We start from the raw sequence: 24,178 nt of genomic DNA on the forward strand, positions 1-24,178 counted from the left end.
ATCTTTTAAAAAAACTACTATAAAGTACTAAAATGGAAGTTTTATCCCCCCGCTGTGAAGCCTAGACAGTGATCCTTCGAATTGTGGTTTTTAGTCGATGGAACATGATCTGGCTGACTAGCACGTCTTCAATTACGATTAGGTGAAGAAAAAGACCGTTGCATGGATAGAGTCAAAACAATCAACCTGGTCTTGTGATAAATAGCAAAATAGTTCGAATAACAAAAATATAGATAAGATGAAGTATTAAAACACAGAAAAATTTCTGAACATTCAATGTATTGCCGAACTGTCACAAAAAAACTTCCATTTTTGCAAAGAAAAGCGCTGCTGTCTCGTAATCACAGTAGTTTGTCTCCAGTTTAGTTTAATTTTTCGGCTTGTTCTTACTCCTGTACATGCTTCATAATAATTTCAAAATTATGCAGCTTGGTTCGCAGCTGTCGAAGCACAGATAATTTGTTTCCATCATTCGAGATGCTAACAACAAAAGGAACCACTTTGGTTTTCTGTTTTTATTTGATCTAACTTGGCGATATTTTACTTTTTGAAACAAATCTGCCGAACAAATCGTACGACTTAACAACATTCCCGTCATGGTTTCAAGCCCCAAATAGACCGTGCCGCCATACGTAGGACTGACTATCCTGCTATGGGGGGAAATCAATAAGTCACTGAAAGCCAACCCCACAAGATGGTTGGCAGGCCTTGACCGGCATCGGTTGTTGAGCCAAAGAAGAAGAAGAAGAAACAAATCAGCTCCTCCAGCACTTTTTGTGCCCGGGTGGTTATTTTTCTGCTTGTCGATGGTTCTCAGCATTTCAACCAATCTCATATGTCAGTATATTTTCTATCAATGTACTTATCTACCTCTAGTAGAAAGTAACCTGCAAATATAGCATAGAACGTGATGAATACACATGGGCTAAACATTACATATGGCGTCATCCTTCAAATAGGTAACGCAAATTTTCGACCCCTCTCCCTCTAGTGTAAGAAACTGTAACGTTTCAAACCTGATCCTTATCAAATAGCTTAGTTTATTCAACAGAATCTGATTTTTTGGAACCTTTTTTGTTCTGGTACATTCACGATTTCTTAAATTAACCAAAAACAAAACTACACTATATGTTTTATAAAGAAAGTTGTCTCGTGCAGCAATCAAATTCAAAAGGATTCTGATAATCAGATCTTCAGTACGGTTTGCAATGTACTTGCATCACCAATATCAGAAGCGTTTTTCATTCAACCATCTTTCTAGTCCGGTGGGCCGGTCTGGTGATACGGTCGTCAACTCGTACGACGTAACAACATGCCTGTCATGGGTTCAAGTCACGAATAGACCGTGCCCCCCTTACGTAGGACTGACTATCCTGCTATGGTAATAATAAGTCACTGAAAGCCAAGCTCACTTCACCAGTGGGTACTGGCAAGCCTTGACCGACAGCGGTTGTTGTGCGAAAGAAGAAAAAGAAGATCTTTCTAGTCCTCCATAAATATGTATATCTTTGTAGAAATGGCTTAATACGGTTTCTTTGGCTTTAAGTGTTGTATCATCTTCAAATTTATTATTCTATTTCTCATAACATGTATAACAATAGGTATAAGTATGGGTGAGGGTTATAATAATAGGTATAGGTATTGGTTAGGTTAGAGTTACGATTAGGAATGTAAGTGTATGTGTAAATGATTAAGAAGAATAAAGCAGTCGTTAATTAGCAGCCAACTCGAGAGGATCATTTGTTACAAGCTGTAGATAGGATTCGCCAGAAAGTTACCTGTACAAAATAATCCTTGTCAGAATCGATAGCTGAGTTGTTGTAGCGAAGAAAATATTCTGGAAGTGTTAAATCGAACTGAAGCGTGATATTTTCGGGAGCCGTACAATCTTGCAGAGGCAGTCATGAGCAAGCAAGAGAAGGAACAATTCGAGGATGCCAGTAGCCGGGAAGATCGTTTTGTAACGAAAAGAAAGAAAAAGGAAGGTTTGGAGATCGAGATGCTGCAGAAAAGGATCGACGAAATGAGTCAAGAGGTGATTAGGCTGAAGACTCAACAAGTGCACGTTGGAGATGAATTGCGCTGTCGTGTACCAGACGTTCGAGAGATCAAGGAGTTGGTGAACCCATTTGACCCTAGTAACACGGTGAGTGCGAGTGCGGAAGTATGGGTGCAGAACATCGAGGAGACCGGAGAGCTGTATGGGTGGACTGATGCAGTGAAGTTGCATTGTGCGCGGTTAAGCTTAAGCGGTTCGGCAAAGTTGTGGTGGGAAAGCAATCAAGCAATAATTAAAACCTAGGAGAATTTTAAGCAACAATTAGTGATCGGTTTTCCTGCGACGAAAAACGAAGTGTTTTATCACAACTGGTTGGCTGGTAGAAAATGGAGTCGTCGTGAAGCGCCGATTGACTATGTGTATGAGATGCTGGCTATGGGTAAAAAGGGGCAGTTTAGAGAAGAAATAATTTTAATGTACATTTCGAGCGGATTGAACGAATTGTGGAAGCGTGCACATTCGCCTATTGGTAGAGTGTCAACCGTGCAAGAACTTTTGGCGGAATTACGATGGTTAGAAGGTGTAGAAGCGGTTGGGAGAAGTGGTATACAGATGATAGAACAGAAAGTTGTAATAGAGGACACACGTAGGCTGGACAGAGGACAGAGGACACCAATACAATTCGACAATACGAAGAGAGCGCTAAAATGTTACCAATGCGGCGGATCAGGACATGTAGCGAGAGAGTGTGAGAGAGTTAAGTGCTATGCGTGTGGACAGGAAGGGCATTTGGAAAGAGATTGCCGTAGTGTGGTGAGAGAAGCGACGAATAAGAAACTTACACATGTGCGTGTAGTAGAGAAAGAGAGTGCGTTTAAAAAAATAGTTACAGTGGAGGATAAAACATTCGAAGCACTTATTGACACGCGAGCCAAAGTTTCTACAATTCAAGAAAAATGGGTGAATAATTTCGAAATCATAAAACCAAGCGATAAAACACTGAAAGGTTTCGGACAAGTCGAGGTAAAAGTAAAGGAAAAGGTATGTGCAAAGGTCACCGTAGATAATGTTGTGTTGAGTGTAGAGTTGCAGATAGTACCGTCGTGGGCGCAAAATACCGCTATTATATTAGGAGAAGATGTCTTCGAACAAGATGGGTTATTGATGGTGAAACGAAATAATCAATTGGTTTTTAGTTTGGATAAAAACACAAATATTCATAATGAGGATGAAATATAAGAGCTTGATATTTTTACAATTGAAGGGACCGAACCAATTGAAGTTGTCGAGAATATGATCAAGTCAGAAGGTGATACAAAGGAAAATAAAAAAATGTGAGAATTGGTGAAAAAGTACAGAAAGTGTTTCGCACTGAATACGAGGGAAGTCGGATGTGCCCGAAATAATACGATGAGAATACAACTGATGGATAATGTAGCTGTATATGTGAAGCCACGTAAGATCGCGAAAAAGTTTTGAGTGAGTTGGTGGGTGAGTTGTTAGATACTGGAATCATAAAGGAATCAGAAGCACCATACAACAGCCCGATAGTATTGGTGCCGAAGAAAAATGGACAGTTTAGAATGGCAGTTGATTATCGAATGCTGAATAGGAAAACATTAAAGGATAAATATCCTATGCCAGATATAGAGCAGTGCTTACAAAAATTAAATGGGGCTCAGATGTTTATGGCCCTCGACTTGTTTAGTGGTTATTACCAAATTCCGATTCATGAGGATAGTCAAGATTTAACGACTTTTTCTACGCCTAGTGGTCACTACAAGTTCACAAGAATGCCATTCGGGTTAGCAAATGGGTGTTCCATTTTTCAAAGGGCGATGATCAAAATGGTGATGAAATGCAGAAAGCGGGAAGTAGTATTGGTGGCCTATCTAGATGATTTGATACTGTCGGGAAAAATGAAGACGATTTGTTGGAAAAATTAGAAACGCTATTACAAATAATAAGAGAGGAAGGTTTTACGATAAACCTGGAGAAAAGCCATTTTTTTTCAAAGAACATGTAGAATTTCTCGGTTTTGAAGTGGGTAGAAATGGAGTGAGGTCAGGAGAAACGAAAGCGGTGACAAATTTTCCAAATCCATTGTCGGTACATGCGGTTCAACAATTTTTGGAATTGGCAGGTTTTTTCAGAAGATTTGTGAAAGATTTTTGCATTATAGCGGCACCTATGTTAAAACTGCTGAAAAAAGATTTCGAGTTTGAATGGAAGCAAGAGCAACAAGATGCGTTTGATGAAATTATAAAACGATCAGAACAAAGGCCAATTTTGATGTTATACGATTTAAATGCACCGACCGAATTATATACAGATGTATCGAGTGTAGGGATAGCTGGCATATTACTACAAAAGTCATCAGACAAATGGCATGCAGTCAGTTATTTTAGCAGAAAGACAAATCAGACAGAAATGAAATATCATAGCTATGAACTGGAAATGTGGGCGGTTGTAGCTAGCGTCGAACGATTCAGACACTATCTGATAGGTAAAAGTTTTGTGTTGAAAACAGACTGTGCAGCGATACGAGATGTATATAAGAAGAAAGAGATGAATTCACGAATAGCGAGATATTTTCTAAGATTATTGGAGTATGATTTTGAAATCGAGCATAGAAGTGGATCGCATATGCAACATGTTGATGCTTTGAGCAGATCTCCAGTAGAGAGACCAAGAGAGGTAGATACAGTAGCAGAAAGTATATTAAATATAGAAATAGCTAATACTGATTTCCTAGTAACAATGCAACGTCAAGATAAAAACTTAATTAGAATTGTTGATATTTTATCGAGAGAACCGATGTGCGATGAAGACACACAAATCAAAAATAGCTACGTGGTAGAGAATCACAGGCTTTTTAGGCTAGTGGAGGGTAAAAAATGCTTCGTTGTACCAGTTAGAGTAAGATGGAGAATGATTAAAAGTTACCACGACGATAAGGGACATGTTGGGGTTTGGAAAAGGTTTTAGCGATGGTCAAAGATAAATTTTGGTTTCCGAAAATGCGCAAGTACATACGATCATACATTGATGCATGCCCAAAATGTGCATATTTTAAGGAAAAAGGTGGCAAGCCAGAAGGGTGGTTAAACCCAATACCGAAACAACCAAGGCCGTTTCATACAATCCATATAGATCACTTAGGGCCATTTATCAAATCGGTCAAAGGGAATGAACATATTTTAGTGACGATTTGCGGATTCACAAAGTATGTGTTCATGAAAGCAGTAAGGTCGACAAAAACACAACCAGTTATAGAGATGTTAGAGGATGTGGCCTGTATTTTTGGATTGTCAACCCGAATTATAACAGATAGGGGCACCACGTTTACTTTGAGTGTGTTTGAGAAATTTTGCGAAGACTATACAATTGAACATATATTGGTAGCTGTAGGAACGCCAAGAGGAAATGGACAAGTGGAAAGGAGTAATCGAACTATATTCACGGCGGTTAGAACAATGGTAGACGATAACGAACGTCGTTGGGATGAACAGGTTAAATTAGTTCAAAATGCAATTAATACCATGCCAAATGGAACAACAGGAGTATCGCCTACCTCTTTGGTTTTAGCGTACAACCCAAAAGACGTGGTAAGAAACGAAATCATAGCAGTTATTGGTACAGAAGAAAAGGAAGCGCATCAAGTCGATACATTTGAAAAAGTATTAAATGCCACGAAAAAAGAACAAACTCGTCAAAAGACATACTTTGATAAAAGACGTAAGAGGCCAACTATATATAAGGTCGACGATTTGATATTAGTGGTAAAAGATCAATTTATACCCGGTGGGAGTAGAAAATTAGAACCGAAGTTTAAGGGACCGTGGATTATAACCGAAATTTTAGGAAATGATAGGTACCGAATCGGGACAGTTCCAGGCACGGAAGGTAAACAATATTCAACAGTATATTCGGCTGATAGGATTAAAAAATGGTGTGCCTTGGAATTATTGGATGAGATGCAAGACTCCGAAAATGAAGAAGATGAGGAGTGAAGGTGAGGACACTTCACGTGCTGGGTGTCCGAGTGTAACAATAGGTATGGGTGAGGGTTATAATAATAGGTATAGGTATTGGTTAGATTAGAGTTACGGTTAGGAATGTAAGTGTATGTGTAAATGATTAAGAAGAATAAAGCAGTCGTTAATTAGCAGCCAACTCGATAGGATCATTTGTTACACATGTGATGTTTAATATGTTACGCATGTCTTAAAGAATATGAACAAAATCGGTATTGTTTGCAAGAGTTTCGGCTGCTTTTTGACGAAAACACGACTGACTGCATCAACTCCATCTCTAATATGTTTGAAACAAATTGGGTTTGTATGGACTTGGATTGGTATTACACCTGTTTACAAAGTAACAACTAACTCTTGTGCAATTTGCTTCGAATCGCGTGTCGTCACTTGCGAATCGCATGCTACTATCATAAAATGCCTACCTGTACAATCGAGTGGCACGTGCACTGTGGTCGTCCCAGTAACGGAATGCAACATTACTGCGACGATCCGGTGTAAAGTTTTTTTCCGTCCGTCCGTCCGTCCGTGGTAACCAAATTTGACGGACCAAATAACGGACTATGTGGCTACATAGTACATAAAAAGTAGTGATCTCTTTTTTAGACCGCCATAACCGCTAAGGTTGTGAAGTACCATGAAGAATCGTCGTTTTTTACTCATTTGTTATTCGAAAAAAATCAAACATTTTATTTTGCGTTATGTTACAAAAGTTAAACTCCCCCTCTCCTCGATGTAAAAAATCGTAACGTTTAACGACATCCCCCCTCCCCCTATCAGCGTTACATAATTGATCGATGACGCCTGTGCTGGAAATAACACCATGTTACATACATGCTTCATACTAGCTAGTAGAGTGGGAGCGTCAATGTGGTTGTTGAATCTACGTCCTGACAACATTGTACGAGTTTCACAGCATATCTAGTCGCTGTTCTTTGAATAGCCTCGATTCAATCACTCCATTGTTTGGTGCAGGGATTGGTGATTATACATTTAAACTGATCAGATGTAAGCACAGTAGATTGTTTTTATGGTCATTGAATTAAGGAAACCATGCGTTGATCGATTATTTGAACCTAAAAGTTGGTTCAATTTGGATACCTATGCAAATTCCCTAAATGATTTTTTTTGTTTATTTTTATATAAACGATGATGCTGACGCCACAGAAACTGCATAGTGATGGGCTGGATTTTTGCAAAAAAAAGGTGTGGGTGAGCCGAGTGTATCCAATAAGAAGTCGTGATAGAATTCGCTGGTCTTGGTGTGATGGATGGTTTCTCCATGGTGGTGTTGTTGTATTGATGTAACCCAATAACCATTCCAGCTATTGGCGATGATGGGTTTGCAAAGGCGAATAAAGCCACGGCGTGGAAGAGTGTTATCGCAGCAGGCCGAGTTTATACCTCCTGCGTTGGCTAGTCAGTATGCTATTTCGATTTCCTGAATATCTGTGTGACCAGGAATCCAGCAGAATCTCAAGATGATGATTAAACGTTCAATAGGTGTCGAGAATGATCTATGGCAATGAGGTCGCGAAAAGTATCGGTGTGTTAACGTGTCAACAACACATCACAGCTGTTTAGAACAGCTCGAATAGACGTCTTTATATACATCAAATGGCGCCATATATAGAGAGAAAGGGACAAAAGGCGAATTAAAAGCAAGTTCAAATAGGATCAAGCCGATCAGCTGGTCGAGAACAAAGCGCCATCGCAGACCACGGTAAGTTGCGGATCGCAATCAAGAAAAGACAGACCAATTTTTTAACTGATGGGTGAAACCCAATATGCGAGCGACAGTTGCAAAACATCTGTAAAAGCAACTCAGAAATACAAACAAACAAAGCACTCGTTGTAACACCTAACTTCTGAAATTTGGCGATTATAATGTCTGTAAAACGTCGAAGGCAGCTTTGAAATCTATGTAAATGGCATCGAGTTGACCACCGGACTCGAGAAAACGTTTACAGAAACGAAGTAATGTAGAGAGGTTCGTTAATATTGATCGCTTGGGTACGAACCTGTATTGATTATCCTTAATTTAATTGGTTGCAGCAGAGAGCATAGGGCCGTATAGTAGAAGGTCAACAGCTTTTGATACCACTCACCGTTATGTGATATCACGATAATATGAGCTCATGAGCGATCCTCTTTTTAAAATATTGGTACTAATGCTGCTGGCGGATGTGTTGCAGCGCCCAACGCCGGTGCTTTACACCGAGTCGGGTATATTTTTCCTTCGTCGACCGGAGAGTGCCTCCGACTATTAAGAAACGAGCGATTCTGAGGTTTGTGTTCGAATGCGCTTACTTTATTTAGGTTTTCATCTCTTATATGCTATTTAGTTGCTGACCGCATATAGGTCAGCTAACTGTAACTATGACTATTTTGATAACAAGTTTTATTTATATTTAATGCGACATGTACCTATGGTTTATGAATTGCGTAAAGTTACTTCCTCGTTTGAACCGTGAGAACGGTTGACTACCTGTTTATGTTTGTTGCGTTTCTGAAGCGCGCGCTATTGCTAGAGGCGTGTTTTGCTTGAACTTTGTTTTAACTTGAGATGTTTTAACTTGAAGTGTTTTACTTCGCTACATCCGCATAAATGCTTTTACTTCATAATGAGGTCGTACGCAACAGGTACCATCCACTAGGTCTACTCAGAAGCGTGTTATATATGTTTGTTAATACAGGTGCTAGGGACTTACTTGCAGCATTTACTGATTATGAAACACGGGATGCCGTTGGGTCCGGGAGTTGTAAATGGTTTAACACCGGACTTTTCAACCTTACTAGAACCGCAATATAAGATAATTTTGTCCCATTCCCTATGTATACATGTAAAAATTCTCTTTATTGACGTGTATTCTATCAAGGATGTACATCGACTGAAGCCTTGCTTCCCGAATTCTCTCGTTTTTATAGTTCATCATACCATCAGGGTTGTCCAACCCATTTTTCAATTCACATACATTGTAGTGTCTTAAGTATAGGTATATCGTAAGCGTATAGTGTAAGCGTATAGTGTAAGCGTATAGTGTAAGTGTATAGTGTAAGCGTTAGAGATAAGTATGTAAGAAAGCGACAACGAGAGCGGAATGGATTGAGGGAAGGCGACGAATACTTCAACACTAGAGAACAATGTTCGACACAACAGTATCACGACGACCGGAAAAACAGACCGAGGGGTGGAGGGGGTGGACCGAATGAGGGAGATCGTTGACACAGACTTTTTCTCTTTTGACGGTGTTGCTTTATTGAGTTCTGATCAACGACTGCCCGCTAAGCCAAAATTCTCTTCTTAATAGATTCATTCCGATTGCATCAGGCAATACTAACTTTTAACTCTACATACAATTCTACAAGTATATCTATGTATATGTAAGAATAGGAATAAATAGTCGGTCATAAAACAGTACTCGATCAAGCAACACGCAACTCTATAATATACATATTTAGTCATGTTTATTACCTAAGGGTTTTTGTGATAAAATAATTATTAGATATCATAATTAGGTAAAATAAGCTTGATTAGCTACTCAATCAGTATAAAAAATCGAATTAAGATCATATCAACCGCATACCAAGGATATGAAGGCCAGTTTTCTTTACATTGATATAACATTACAGGGTTGCTTATGATAAACGCTAATAATTATTCCAAACAAGGTTGAACGACAGCAAATCTAAGCTTATTGCCATCAATTATTTAAACAATCTAGCGATAAGTAGAGTTTTATGATCGTTTATTTTAAGTTGTTCGAGTCTAATCAAACGTCTGTGGCTCACTTTAGAAACATCACAAAAATCGATATCCATGCAGCTCTAAATGGCCAAAAGAAGAGAGCAAAGCTTGTTTCCAAAGCAAAAGAAACACTTAGATTAATTATTTCAAGCATCTATAACACATCTTTAGGTTTCTTGGCATCAGGACAAAATATTAAATTGCTTCATCATAACCTGGCTCACATGAAACTTTGTAAGTTCTTTGTATAAGACCCAAGCATTGATTCCTGCCAAATCCAGAATATAAAAAATAAATGGAAAGTTAGAAAATTTCAATGAGTTGTCACGACGGCAAGCGGAATAACACACTTTGCGAGTGCGATTTGAATCTAGCATAGGAGTAGATAAGGCATTTTAGTACCTACACTTTTGCAATTGTCTTTGGCTGACGTGTCTACGGAATCTTTATATTCGTTCGAGCGTTGTCTGCTGTCGATGAAACGCTAGAATGGGATGCTGGAGCATGTACTCATAAGTCGTTATAATCTATTATTTTAAACACACTTTATTTATCAAACCGTACTGGGTGAAGGTTGAATCCAAAAAGCGATATCCAGTGCTCTACAGGTTACGTAATTGCTCCTGGCATAACGAGCTCCAGCAGTCAGTGAAACGGGTTTGTATTATATTGCCAAGTACTTGTAACCTTCGTGATCGTGATTCTAATTATGGTAACCTATGTGCTTCCGTAATGCCAACTGAAAGAAAAATATAATTCAGGGTTATTGTGAAATAAACGCAGATGGGTATAAACGGTAAATGAAGTTACACGTATCTTCATTAATGAGCTGGGAGTGTCCCCCCACCCTAGGTAAGGCATGTTAGCTCCAACGATACCAGTGAGGAAAGTTTCTTACACATTATATATAAAGTAAGAAATTATGCAGTAAACAATTTTCATATGACAACATTGGTAGCAGTAAAAAGATTTGAAACGACTATTTGAAGGTTCGTATCAAATTTCTAAGTGTTCTACTGGCTCTAGTAATATCGTTAATATAGGGGAATGTAGGTAAAGACGAACACTGCAGGTAAGATGGACACTTCTCATAAATGCATGAAAAAGGTAATTTTCGAGTAATTCTACAATGTAGAATCCAAACTGAAGGTAAAACAACACATTTGAGAAAATTTTTCGTGTAATATATTCGAAATTGGTTGAATTCACGAGCAAAACAAATTTTCATTCGTGCGCACCTTTGTGGATCTAATTTGATTACTGCTGGTCTTAAGCTCTGTAACTTGCATTGTTTATATTTTCGGAAGTTTTATTAAATGAACGATTTATCATGATTTTTAATCAAAAAACTGGGGAAAGAACGAGAATGAAAGAATTAAAAAATCTTGTTTTCTGCTGGTTTAAACATCCTGACCCCATGGGGGAAAGACAGACACTTTGTCATAGGGAAAGATGGACATCGAATTTGTTGAGTTATTTTACTTCTTATATCAATTGGCGATGAATATATTTCTTCAAACACCTTATAAAGGGTATTTGTAAGATATAAACCATTAGGCAACTAGAAAAAGTTATAAATAAGCGAGAAATGAAACACCAGTCAAAATAGCAGTCATGCGTTATGATATTACTCGCTCGACGTTGATGAGGTTCTTCACGAAATCCAATATTTTGTCATGACTTGGACAACTTTTATTAAAAAAGATAAAGTACTGATATCAAATCGTTCAGGAATAGATGAGAGATTCTATGGGTTAACAGATATTAAACAGTTCAATATTCAATATAAGAAATGGCTGGATATATTAACAAGTCCCTGAAATATGCTGTGGTCACGGACTTTCCGCGGAATAATTTCCTAAAGCGAAGTTTTAAATTGTTGTTCTGTAAACTAGTGCAATGTCTACTGCTAGTGTCCGATATTAAAAAAGATGCCTTAGATTATGTATTCTACGTTCTATTAGAAGCGCCGCTTACCATTCCTAAATTCACAGCTGAATGAATCGTCGTTGCAATTTGGCCTATTGGTTGCAATTGGTTTGTAAACGTACCAGGACGTGGAAAGCGATAGAATTTGTTAAAATACTGTAAAGCTCTTCAATTTCCAACGTTTTGTAAAGTTGTAAAGAAGGTTTCCATCTTAGTCTTCATGGTGTCCATCTTTCCCATATCAAGTGTCCGTCTTACCCGAACATTTCAAAACTGCACGAAAAAAATCATGTTTTTCATTTTTGAAAAAAAAAACGCAAAAATCGATGGAAACTTAAAAGTTTCAACACATTTTCTGATAAAACATGAGTATAAGATAATGTATGCACATTTTCATGGTCGTTGCACCTATATACCCTTAGATTTTTACCATTTCCCTTAACGTGTCCGTCTTTACCTACCTTCCCCTACCATGGTTCCTTCAAAAGTTTCAAATGTGGCAGTGAAGTGACAGAAAGAACGTTATTGAAATATAACGGCCTTCTGGATTGAATAAAAGAAATGACTAAGCATTTCTGCTACTTCTTCTATTTAGCATAACGCTCTACACGGACATGCCGGCCTATACAGGCTTTCGAGACTTTATTCATTACCACGTAGCCGGAGAGTTAATCCCTGCTACGGGGGTACGGCCCATTCTAGGCTTGAACGCATTATGGGCATGTTATTGAGTCGCTCGAGTTGACGACTGTACCACGGGACCGCCCTTAAGCATTTACTAATATTTAATACCAAACGGTTTACGAAGCACTGCATACTCACTACAGAAAGAAAGGTTTTGAATTTGGAGAAGTGCCACTAACTATAATTACTTGACTAAAATCAGGCTGTATTATAAGGCCAGGGAATGTCAAGTACACAGTTGGTCTTCATATAAAAGCCCACTTGATTCTATAACTTGTTGTTGCCAAGGTTCCATCGCATCGTCCGTCCCTGCTAGACAATTGGGCCCGATGAGCGAGCGATGACTGCAAAAATGAGTAAACTACCAGGCGTCCCCATTGGGCTATTTAAAATAGGTTTCTCCCGTTACGCCAGGTCTAAAAGAAAAATAATTCGATTCAAATTAAAGAATGAATTTCATGCAAGCAGGATTCATAAACAAAATATCATAAAACGAGCAGCTCAAACTGAAGTGGTTAGGTTCAATTCTATTCGGACCGGTGAGTTTTTTTGTGTTTTGTTTTTAGGAATGACTAACAATGTTTCGTTAATAAACATAAGCTGACCGGCACCATGATACAATCGTCCACTCGCGCGACTTTACATCAGGCCCGTCGCGTGTGACCCTTATTGACCGTGAAATTACTATCTTACTATGGTTAACCAATAAGTCAATGATGGATAAACCCATTACGTGACACAGACAATTCTTCAACAGCATTGGTTGTTGCACCGAACCAAAAATGAAGAAAAACATAAGCTTTAACAACTACGACAATAATAGTCATGTTAATAAAAATATAATCAAACAAATGCTAGTGATAAATTTTATTTTTATAATTTATATTTTATTATAATTTATTTATATAATTTATTTTTTTTATATTTTATTTTTAGTCTTATTACTACAGTGGAGCGCCTCATAACCAATTTTATCCGTTCTAGTTCTAAAACGAGTGAGATTCTACGAAAAACTCGTAATGCGGGAGGTTTTTGGGAAAAAAACTCTTTCTATATGGTTTTTGGGAAAAGTGAAACAATTGGTTCCCGGACCGTAAATATGCTAATCAAAAAGGCTTTTTTATTCAGAAAGAACGGTTTCGGCCGTATTGCTCAAAACGGCCTTGTACACATCTGGAAAATAACTTAAAAAAATGAAATATATTTGTTGTTCACTATTTCTCTGTTATTATTATTGTTCCTTTTTAAATAGCATTCCAAACGGTTTCTGTCGGTGGGTTCAATTATTACACATTTGCATGGAGTCAGTTCCATTTCGATGAAACGAGCGAGATGTGCGGTCTAAGGAACGGGTGAAAAGGGCGGGCTGAGGAAGGAGCAAGGGGTGCGGTCTGAGGAGCGAACGGAAGGCTGTCCGAGGGATACCTGTTTTGGAGACAATTGTCTAGATCGGCGGCTTCAGCAATTGTTGTTTGAACACAGCGACACCGGCCAGGATTCCGCGAATTTCCACCGTGCGATGCAAGCGAGCGGCTTGTTTGGTCGGACAGACCAGGCGTGCGATACAAGCGGGCGGCTTGTGTGGTTGGAGAGGTGCGATGCAAAGCGAGTTGCTGTTCGCCGGACCACGTCAAGGGGGAAAAGAGAGGGAATGATGAGAAGGAGAGACTGAGAGAGAATTAGGAAATTATTTTGTGACCAAGTGGAGTAGGTCAGTCTCATAAAATACGCGAAGGAGTTAAGTCGGAACAATGAAGGTTGTGCGTACGTTATTTGTCGCGTGCGAAGGTTATTTGTCTCAAAAAAATCTAGCAATTTTTCAGCAATTGAAAATTGATAGTGGTATACAATCTTCAGCACAAATAAGGTAATCAAAGATTTAAATAGTTTTATTGGAATTTAACTTACTACACACTTTAACACCAGATATGTGATCATATGTCGGTGATCATCAACCGGTCTCGTAGTACAGTCGTCAACTCGTACTTAACAACATGCCCGTCATTGGTTCAAGCCCCAAATGGACCGTGACGCGATACGTAGGACTGACTATTCTGTATTGAGGGGAATTCCATAAGTCACTGAAAGCCAAATCCACAAGTGGTACATGCAGGCAGGCTGTGACCGACAGCGGTTGTTGAGCCAAAAGAAGAAAAAGATGATGTGATGATGTGAAGATGTGATCATATGAAATTCCTATCAAGGCAGCTATTTAAAATAGAACCTATCTATCATCTTAGCTACACAAACAGTAAAATATATCGTATTACAACTGCTGCAGAATGACGGCGATCTATGCTGCGGCAAGGTAAATACAGACAAATAGAGACAAATAAACCATAGCAATAAAGCAATAGAGGAACCCGCGAATGAAACATGACGTCGCTGACATAGCAGTGGCGGATTCAACGGTAAGCGAACTTAGCGGCCGCTGAGGGAAAACCCTTCGATTTATAAACTCTGTAGATAAATAATGCAACATACATTACAGTCAGCAAAGTATTGGATAAATACAAAGCTCCAAGATCTAACCTCTAGTGCATGTTTGGGGTTATGTCACGATGATTTGAAATATTATGTTTGCATTAATTTTTGCACCACAAAACTCCAACGGGATTTCTACGAATATTCCATGGAAGAAAATATTGGCAACGATATATGACTTGTCAAATTACATAATCGCTTTTGACCAATGTTCTCACCCCTGAAGGCATTTTAGCCCTTCTAGCGGCTAAAGAGTAGAGTAGAACAGACAAAAACTACTGCTAATACAACAGGCGGACGGATCCGAAAGAATGGCTGAGTTCAAGTTACATTTTTTCTAAATATTTGCTTTAATTTTATTCAATAATTTTGATTGACCGAAAGTACATCACATTTTTTATCCATGTATCGAAAATTGCAAGACTACATCCACCATCATTGGGACACCCACGGTTCATCATCCGGTTCATTCGCTCCCTTCACTCCCTCTGGTACTGCTTGTAGGAATCAGCACACCAACTCAGCTCATCGTCAGCTCCACGTTTTAACATCTTAAATCTAAGGAAGGAAAATACGTAACATTAGCAAACTCATCTACACCTGCTTCTTGCCCACCGACCTCAACACTTGCACGGCGTTCTTCGTCTTCGCCTACATCTTTCGAGATTTCTTCGATGGCTTCATCGTGAGCCCCGTCGTGAGCTGTGTCGTGAGTGGTCTCTTGCTCGACGTGATCCTCGTCCACACTGTTTGCCTCTTCCGGGACATCCTCCAAAGCTTCTGGCTTGTCATTTTCACCTATTGGCCTTCCACTGATGGCTTCACTTTCACCTTGCTCCACGATGTCGCTCATTGCCTCTGCCAGAGCCTTCTCGATCTTCGACTGATCTTCATCCGGCTTCTCGGCATTCTGATCTTGAGCGACCTTCTGCTCATCCCGCTCCTGAACAAACGATTTCAGATCACTCCCTGCATCAATCGCCATGGGGGCCAGGTCGCCCAATTCCAACGCACTCAGCTCCTTTTCTGGGGTGGTAGCCATGGCTTAGCCGCTGCTTCGGACTCTGAAACACTTGAAACCGATCACGGATAATGTCACTCAACGACAAACAAGAATTGTAGCGTTCGATAGGGAAAGTTCCACTAGCTTAGATTTGCACTTAGACACTTGCACAATGCTTGCCACGACGAAGTTACTAACTTCACAATATTTGAACAAAGAAAGGGTGCGTGCGGTATGAGCGATCGGCTTTTATAGCCCGCTAACGCACAACACATGTCAATGTGTTTGTGTTATTGTCTTGTTAGTATAAGTGACCAACCGTGTGCAGTTTTTGCCTGAATCATTCTTGATATTTCCCAGGGTTTCTCAGACAGGACAGGTAAAATCGTGCAATATCATGATAATAATGATTATATTCGTGTAAGATGTGTATTGAAAATATATCTTTCTGATAGATGTGTGATTCCCCTGTGGAGTTGATCCTTCCTGTTTATTAATTAAATTTAACTTTCTCATGCTTGAGATGAGACCGTTTCGAGTGATATTCTGTTAGCCCTTGACGTCCTTTGTATACCTGGTGGTGGAAAGCCCTGTCCAGAGCACAGTTTCGTTCGGTACGTGCCGATATGATCGCAAACATCGATCGCTCATTGTACGCAAGTGTTCGCGTAGAGATGACGATGCGATGAGTAATCCTTCACCACAACAGCGCAACTTTGCTGTGTAGGATTTTCTATCACTCCAATAATTTCCGTTACATTACAAAGAGAGACTACATATCTTTTTGATTCAAATTACAAACAGCTTCAAGCTCATTTATCAAGTTTTTATTAAATTTCTTCATACCCAGTCCCTGGCCAAGCCGCTTTTAAATTTAACATATTGAACATGGCCATGCGCTAATACTTTCACTTAAAAATGTGTGTGATCTCCAGTAGGCTCTGATGTTCCGGTGCCTTAACATTTTCTGTCGGTAAGTTCATCACCTAAGCAATGTAGCTTCAAACCGACTTCAATTGTACGGGGACGGCTTAAAGAGTACTTATTTCGAAGCAAAACGGCATTTATTCGCCTGAAAGACACACAAATCCTCAGAATAGAAAACACTGAAAAGAACATCAGCACAATCAGCAAAGTAATAAAATTGATTATTATATTTTTTGAATGCTTACCAAAGATCTATAACCGTGTTTGCGTTGACGCTGAGGAGCATTTCCAGGGGTAGATGACCATTGCCACTCCCATCTGAAGGCTTTGTCAGAAACTCAATATATTTGCTTTTCTGTTCATTTTTGTTGGAATTCAATGAGCTAAGCGTGAGCATAATTTGCCATCCGAGGGGTGTCACGCTGAAGTCATCCACAAATGGTGCACAAAAGTATCCGCAAATATAAAAGGAGATGTATGTTTCCACCGAAAACTGCTTCCCGGTAGCTTCAATGCTTTCTGCCCACAACACAAGCAAGCGAGGCTTATGGATTGCTTTATAGCTTTTTGTAAACGCTTTCAAACGCTCAACACTGGAGAAATCCTTCGAGAAAAGAACGTACGCTATCAATTGGATACATCGTATGTACAATTTGCGCTAAAATAGTTACACATACAAATATTTGAATTGGTATTCCAATAACAAAACAAAACGTTATTGAGTGAAAACTGTAAAACAGAATGTCTCTACTCTCCCCTCGATGTAATGGTTATCTTTTAGACGCTGGAAGCAATCATCCAACATGTCTACATTTATCACTGCTGATGGAATGTTTTGGCTCACAAAGGGCATACCGATATCGGCATAATAAGCCTTTGGCTAGTAAGCCTTTGTGATTATTACGTGTTTGATCCCTTGGTGTACCGCATACTTAATGAATATATTAATGACATCGTCGCAAATGGAAGAATTATCCCCAAGAGTGAGAATGAAAAGCGGCAGAGCATGACCCTTGCGAGAACGCCATCAAAAGACTAAGCATTGCGGTGAATGTTGTAAATCTGAAGCAACAATTTTATTGCGAAAAGAGATGATCTTGTCTCCGCTGCCCATGACGCATTTGAGCTGCCCCAATAAAGCGAACGCATGGAAGCAACGATCGATTTTCGCTGTTTCTCACGGTTTGAAGCCTTGCGATCTTTGTCCATCCAGAGACCGGGTGTCGATCACATCGACACGGTGCAGCTCATGTCGGTATCGGCTCCAGACACGGTGAGCTCATGTCAGACCGCCGGAACGATGTCCGATGATTTATGGCCTCCGCGCTAGTCGTGCGTTTGCAAGATACTCCAGACGGAGCAAGAAATATATGATCCATCCCAAGAGCATTGCCATCGGCTCAACGGAACAATAGCTGGCAAATGATAGAGGTAGCACAGGGAAGTTAGGGTTAAGAAGTCACTCCGGGATGGGGCATTAGACTTTTCAGATTGCACAGATCGGACGCAATTGCGTTCGAACATCACTTAGTCACTTACATAGATGCACAACTGGACACTCTAAACGGATGATGTGTGCATGAATGTGCATGTGAGCACTTCAAAACACTTTCGATGCGTACCTTCTTGGGCTAGAGCGTGGCTCGCATTCTCTTTTCGACGGTGCTACTGATCGGTTCTTTTTTTGAAGACTCGGCTTTCGATTACTGTGTCAGTGTTGGAATATAGTGCCTTTGCAAAGCTGCTCAGTTGGTATGTATGTATGAATGTGGGAGTGTGTTTGATGATTTTTGTGGTGCTACTTTTACACTAAACTGTAACTAAACTGTATATTCACGTGTATCCCCGGTACAGCCGTTCTTGCAAGCGATGGAGCGAAAAGCTACCCTCACGCACGTGTACGTCGGAAATCTGGCGCCCAACGTGAACGACCAGCTGCTACGCCGCTACCTCTCGATGGCCGGCACCGTGGTCTCAACGAAGATCGCACGAAATGCAATGACAGGAGAGTCCCTGTTGTACGGCTCGGCCGTGTTCGCGACCACCCAGGACGTCCGAAATGTGATCCGCCGACTGAACGGAAAGGTGTTCCACGACAAACCGCTGCTGGTGTGCTCGTATGGGGACTGTTCGAGCGAGCTGCACCACTACCAGCGCACCGTCGTAATTGGCAACAAGGAGCAGTACCTAACGCATCGCGCCATTTGCAAGCGGTTCGCACCGTACGGCCGAGTGCTGTTGTGCATGAAGCCCCAGATCCGGCACCGTCCGTCCAACGCTGTGTTCGTGCTGTTAGAATCAGCAGAGGTGGCCAGTCTAATTGTGAAGACCCGGCACGGCTGCTGGTTTGTCAAACCATACCGGGAACGAATGAAGAAGGTTCGCTGGGGAATGGAGACATCCGAGCTCGAGCTCAAGCGGAATCCCTCGCATGGTACTACCAGTACCGAAAGAAAAGTACATGGCGAGCGTTCGAACGGTCCGAGGCCAAGTCAGGCTGTTGTACCCAAACTCAACGTCACTACCAGACAACAGGCCGGGCGTTTTGGTCGCAAAGCTTCCAAAGCTTCTCGGATTGAAGATGACGATGCAGTGTTTGAAAACTTTGGAAATCTGGTTCTCAACGATGATGTATTCCAGTAATAATAACGCTCAATATTCATTGATTTGTACATACCCTGATTATCTTTGAGCACTACAATTTTATTACTATCCCATTTAATAGAACTATTCAGGTTCAATGCTGTTTCCTCTACTGTATTGCAATTGTAACAAGGCTCCTTTACTATTGAACTATGAAACTTCGATAATATTTGATATATTCAACAACAGCTTTAGTTTGTTCAAGTGTCAAACCGCACCCATTTTCTTGAAATAAAGCTTGCTTGCCTTAGAAGGACGTAGAATTTGATCGCATCTTGTTACTTTCCAACGACAGCATCCTGAAACGATTTGCTTGAGGAGATATCCGAAAACTCACTCATCTATTACTTGTTTCACTATGAAAGAAAAGTGGAGTGCGGGTGAAATCGCCATGCTATGGTTACTGACATACAGTTTCGCGCAGATCGTCTGAGCGTAATTGTCTGCCCAAGGTTTACCGAACGAATTATTACACGCAGCTGTGCGGTTTTATTGCACCCGATTGCTTTGCCGTGCGAACGTCTCGGCGCAAGCGATGTGATGTGCATCCTATTACAGAATAAGTAAATCTAGGAGTTAGTGGAGATCGTATCATTTGTAGCCCGTTGATCGTTACGAATCTGAACAAAAATACAATTAAAATTAATTAGTTCGGTGATTGAATGAAAGCATATGTAAAAGTTAGGTAATTGCTTTATTTTATTGTACATCATGACTATGGAATATGGATTTTTATAAAAAATCAACGTCATATCAAACCTAGAAATGTATATTATGTTTCTAATTACACTGACTTATGCACAATACATATGATAAGTCATATAAGTTTCCCCATTCTCTTCCTAAAACACATCTAACAGATCGATACAGACACTTGCAGCGAAGTGGATGTTTTCTACGTCTTCTTTTAGTCACCAATCGATCAGTGCTTTGCTAGATTTTGTTTTATTTTCGTGTGAATTATTTTCCAGCAGTAGTGTGCGAAAGCAAGGGCTGGAGAGTAGCAATCATGGTAAGGCTGACGCGAGAATGGTCGTCCGAGCCGGGCGGGCATTGTGTTTTTGCTTTTCGCACACGTGCTATCTTGCCGCAGCTCGTTGAGTGGCTGTCTCCTTCTCGCGTTAAGCCGGTACAACGTCCGAACCGGCCCCATAAGGACACCACATAGACAAGTTGTCTCGCGCGGACAGGTGATAAGTCGCGTCTTGCCACAGGCCACGAGATTCTTTTGAGACATGTCCGTCCTAAACCGCCAAACGGTATTATTATTATTATGTTTTTATAATTATTATTAAATCTTTATTCAATGGACAGTTATAGTCCAGATGAATTTTCTTAGGTATAAACTTAACTTAGGTTACAAACATAACCCGACTATATCCTGACGCAAATGTTGTCTTCAAACGACTTTAGAGACGCATCAAAATCGAAAAATTGCTAAACTTCGTTAAAAGCCCTGCACATAGCGATTATAGGGTCTCCTGAGCCATAGTTCGTTCGATGACGAGGGACATGAAGCGGGTGTACATTAAGCGGGAGGTCGCGGGTGTAGAGGGGCCGTTGGAGCATCCAGCAGTCCAGTTGTTGGTGTAGGAACGGAGAATCGATGTTCCTCGTTAGGAGACTTCCAACAAACATTTGGTTTGGGCTGGTTGCCACTGTTTATAATTTCCTCTGCGTATTGGTTAAAGGTCAGTTTTGTGTCAAGGATGATTCCAAGATCCTTAATGAGTTTAGCGGATTCAATACGAATTTCATCAATGTTGTAGCTGTACCGAGAAGGCTCGCGAGCTCTACTAAATGATAGGACTCGGAAATTGTCGACACATAACTACAGATGATTGCGTGTGCATCAACGGTGAAAGTTTTGTATATGCTGCAGAAGTTCTTCGCGATCAGAGTCGTCTCGTATTGCCATAAATATGTTTAAGTCGTCAACGTACATCTGGTGTTTATAGGTTTGTAGGTAGGATAAACGACACATCATTAATGAACAACGTAAATAGCAGCGGACCCAGGTTGCTACCCTGGGGAACTCCCGATAGCCCAACGAAAGGTTGAAAGAATAACTTCTCAAACGACACTGCATAAGTTCGACTTACTAGGTATGATTGGAGCCAGTCCAGCACGTTGGCTCTGATCCCAAGTTTTGCAAGGTTTGCTAGTAAGATATTATGGTCTATCGAATCAAATGCAGCTTTTATGTCGGTGTAAATAACGTCTGTTTGTAGACGTCTATCCATATTTCGGCTCGACCACGTCAATATGCCGGAAGAAACCCTCTAAAGTATCGGGGTATTGGGCGAGCAAAGAGACAAACGTAAATGATAAACAGCTGAGACTTAATCTCTTTACTGCAAATGGACACGTGGACGACGAAGAAGCAAGCGAGAAAGAGAGAGAATGTGGGACTAAACGAGAAAGAGAAAGTGATCGTTTGAAAGGCAGCATATTTTTGGGCGCTTGGTTCCTTTCTACTGATTCTTCTTCGGCCCCATTCTTTCGCAGCATCATTCGCCGAGGACTTTCAAAGGTGCTTGCGATGCGACGCAAACCGTAAGTTTTTGCATAACCAACCCTGGGACCATGCTATAAATCGTCCGTCTGCGTCGGACGTCACAAACGGCGGCGATCGCGGTGCTCAATCCATGAATGAAGATCACATAGCTTCGTCCGACGAGTTATTTTACGAGGCTTTATGGCATTCGTCTTTCGTGCGGCTCGAGATGACTGAAGGCATTATGCTGGAAGTCCGGTCAGTAGCTCCAGAACGCCTCAGTGACTTATCCCCATTACTGCATACAATTACATCCCAAAGATCGTGTCTGTCTGTGGCAGTGAGATCGCCTATTGATTAAAACAGTTTCATTATTGCTATTTCTTATATATGATTGATTTCGCTAGCGAGAAAACCATTATTGAACTTCACTCTCATCACCGTACCAAAGCTGTCTTGGAAAAAGAGTTTAAAATAAAATGAAAACATAAAGAGTTGTGTAAGTGTATTAAGTATAGTTTTATTGTGTTTCAAAAATATTTTTAACAAAGCTCATATAGACTGATAATGGAAATGGTATGCGATTCGCAGTAAGTACAATGATTAGTTATTCAAAATTCATTTAATTAAGTATAAAACAACCTTCTTCTAATGTACTGAGCTCCACTCCTTGATCAAGTGAAAGTAAACGTGAACCTCTTATTTATGTACAATGATAAAAAACTTTAAAGTGCACGTTTCACTTGCACTCGAACACCATTCTACAGCGCGGGGATCCACTCCACTCTGCCAGGATGCATGCTTCGCTGATAAACGAAGCTTTAGAATCAGCGTTATGGAATCCAACAGCGACTGGACGAAAGCACGTGGAAGACATTACACACCCAACCAGGCTCTTGGGAAGAGGGATGAGGCAGCCGATGAGGTAGCCACCGCCGGAATAAATGCTGTGCTCAAGTCGATCGGACTGGGAAATGGTAGGAAAAACACATCACTGAATGAAATTTCTCACTCCCACACACACACAAACACACACTCATACTTACACAGCGTCAGTGAACGGCAATAGTTGGTTAGACAGCTTCACGACCTTGAGACGGGAATCGTCCACCACGGTGTTGTCCATAATGCGGGAGACGAAAAGGGCCTGTTTATCGCTCTGGTAGCGCAGTATCGCCCAACCGAGCGGCTCTCGGTCATGATCCCGCAGCACGGACACATCCCTTAGGAGGCCATACGTCCCAAACAGTTCGCGTAGTCGCACCGCTCCGAACGATTGCCCCAAGCCGGACACGCGCAGGTACCCACCGAGGAACCGGTTCGTCTGCAGGCGCTGGAACTCGGCCGGCGAAACTGGTGCTCCACCCTGCACGGTGTAAGAATGTCGCACGCGGAGCGCAAACCCATCGCCCATATCCCATCCGTTGAGCTGCAAGTGAGCCTCCTCCGTGTCCATGGCCGACCTAAACGACACATACGCCTCACGGTACCCGTACACGCTCCGGCCCATTACAATTTGCATCACCCGGCCTATCCGACCGAAAAGCTCGTGTAGTACTTCCTCGTCGATCCATTCGCTGAAATTGGTAACGTGCAGCTCGTTGGACGTCAGGATTGGCCGGCTGGTGGTAGTAAAGCTGGCCGCCGCGTACATCCGAGTGCCCGCCAGCCAAGCACCGTTCAGGTGACGGGCCGCGTTCTCCAGCGGTTCTGGCTGGTCGTATACGACGATTGCACTTTTTACCGCGCCGGGGAATGTGGGGCGCGAGCAGATCATCTCCCGGAAGGGGCCATATAGGTTCAACAACATAACAAGCATTCTTTCGTCGTAGAGCGAGCTAATGTTGCCCAAGAACAGACAGAAGCGCTTATTCCGCGCAAACGCCTCTGGAAGTGGCACAACGCTGGCCGACCTGTCACGCACTTGGCCTGAAAAGAGCAGCACACATATCCACCACACAATCGAACAAGCACAAGCACGGTAGCAAATTAGCTCCAACTTTTTGTATATATTTATGGTGAAGCTTACCTCCGCTGTAAGCATGCATCATGTTGTTTAGTTTTTGTTGTCCACTCACACTGCAAAAGAAATCAGCTTTGAAATATGGATTCATCTTGCATCGAACTCTCCTCACCGAGCTGCCGTACCGATGTGATGATCCAAAAGGAAGCGACTGCGACATGCTGGTACACTGAAACACTCTCGCTGGCCGACGCGTTTGTGGGAGAA

General features: G+C 41.1%; 3 protein-coding genes across 4 annotated transcripts; 1 reads left to right on the top strand and 2 right to left on the bottom strand.

The window, feature by feature from the left end:
* Positions 1 to 15,220: 15,220 nt before the first annotated feature.
* On the bottom strand, positions 15,221 to 16,086 carry LOC121593613. The gene is made up of 2 exons (XM_041916148.1): positions 15,498 to 16,086; positions 15,221 to 15,436 (listed from the first exon to the last, which is right to left on the bottom strand). Exons 1-2 carry the CDS (start codon positions 15,918 to 15,920, stop codon positions 15,431 to 15,433), a joined length of 429 nt encoding a protein of 142 aa, XP_041772082.1. The 5' UTR covers positions 15,921 to 16,086; the 3' UTR covers positions 15,221 to 15,430.
* A 2,386-nt stretch (positions 16,087 to 18,472) lies between these two features.
* On the top strand, positions 18,473 to 19,682 carry LOC121595814 (polyadenylate-binding protein 6-like). Of its 2 annotated transcripts, none has more exons than XM_041920059.1 (2): positions 18,473 to 18,564; positions 18,663 to 19,682. In XM_041920059.1, the coding sequence occupies exon 2, from the start codon at positions 18,678 to 18,680 to the stop codon at positions 19,449 to 19,451; it is 774 nt and encodes a 257-aa protein (XP_041775993.1). In that variant the 5' UTR covers positions 18,473 to 18,564; positions 18,663 to 18,677; the 3' UTR covers positions 19,452 to 19,682. The 2 variants fall into 2 exon arrangements, with proteins under 2 accessions (XP_041775993.1, XP_041776002.1); XM_041920068.1 differs by having other exon boundaries at positions 18,476 to 18,560.
* A 2,823-nt stretch (positions 19,683 to 22,505) lies between these two features.
* Positions 22,506 to 24,095, bottom strand: LOC121593929. Its single transcript, XM_041916731.1, has 3 exons — positions 23,978 to 24,095; positions 22,995 to 23,877; positions 22,506 to 22,915 (listed from the first exon to the last, which is right to left on the bottom strand). Exons 1-3 carry the CDS (start codon positions 24,060 to 24,062, stop codon positions 22,825 to 22,827), a joined length of 1,059 nt encoding a protein of 352 aa, XP_041772665.1. The 5' UTR covers positions 24,063 to 24,095; the 3' UTR covers positions 22,506 to 22,824.
* Between the last annotated feature and the right edge of the window lie 83 nt (positions 24,096 to 24,178).

The sequence above is a fragment of the Anopheles merus genome, chromosome X (assembly GCF_017562075.2).
Source record: "Anopheles merus strain MAF chromosome X, AmerM5.1, whole genome shotgun sequence".
NCBI lineage: Eukaryota > Metazoa > Arthropoda > Insecta > Diptera > Culicidae > Anopheles > Anopheles merus.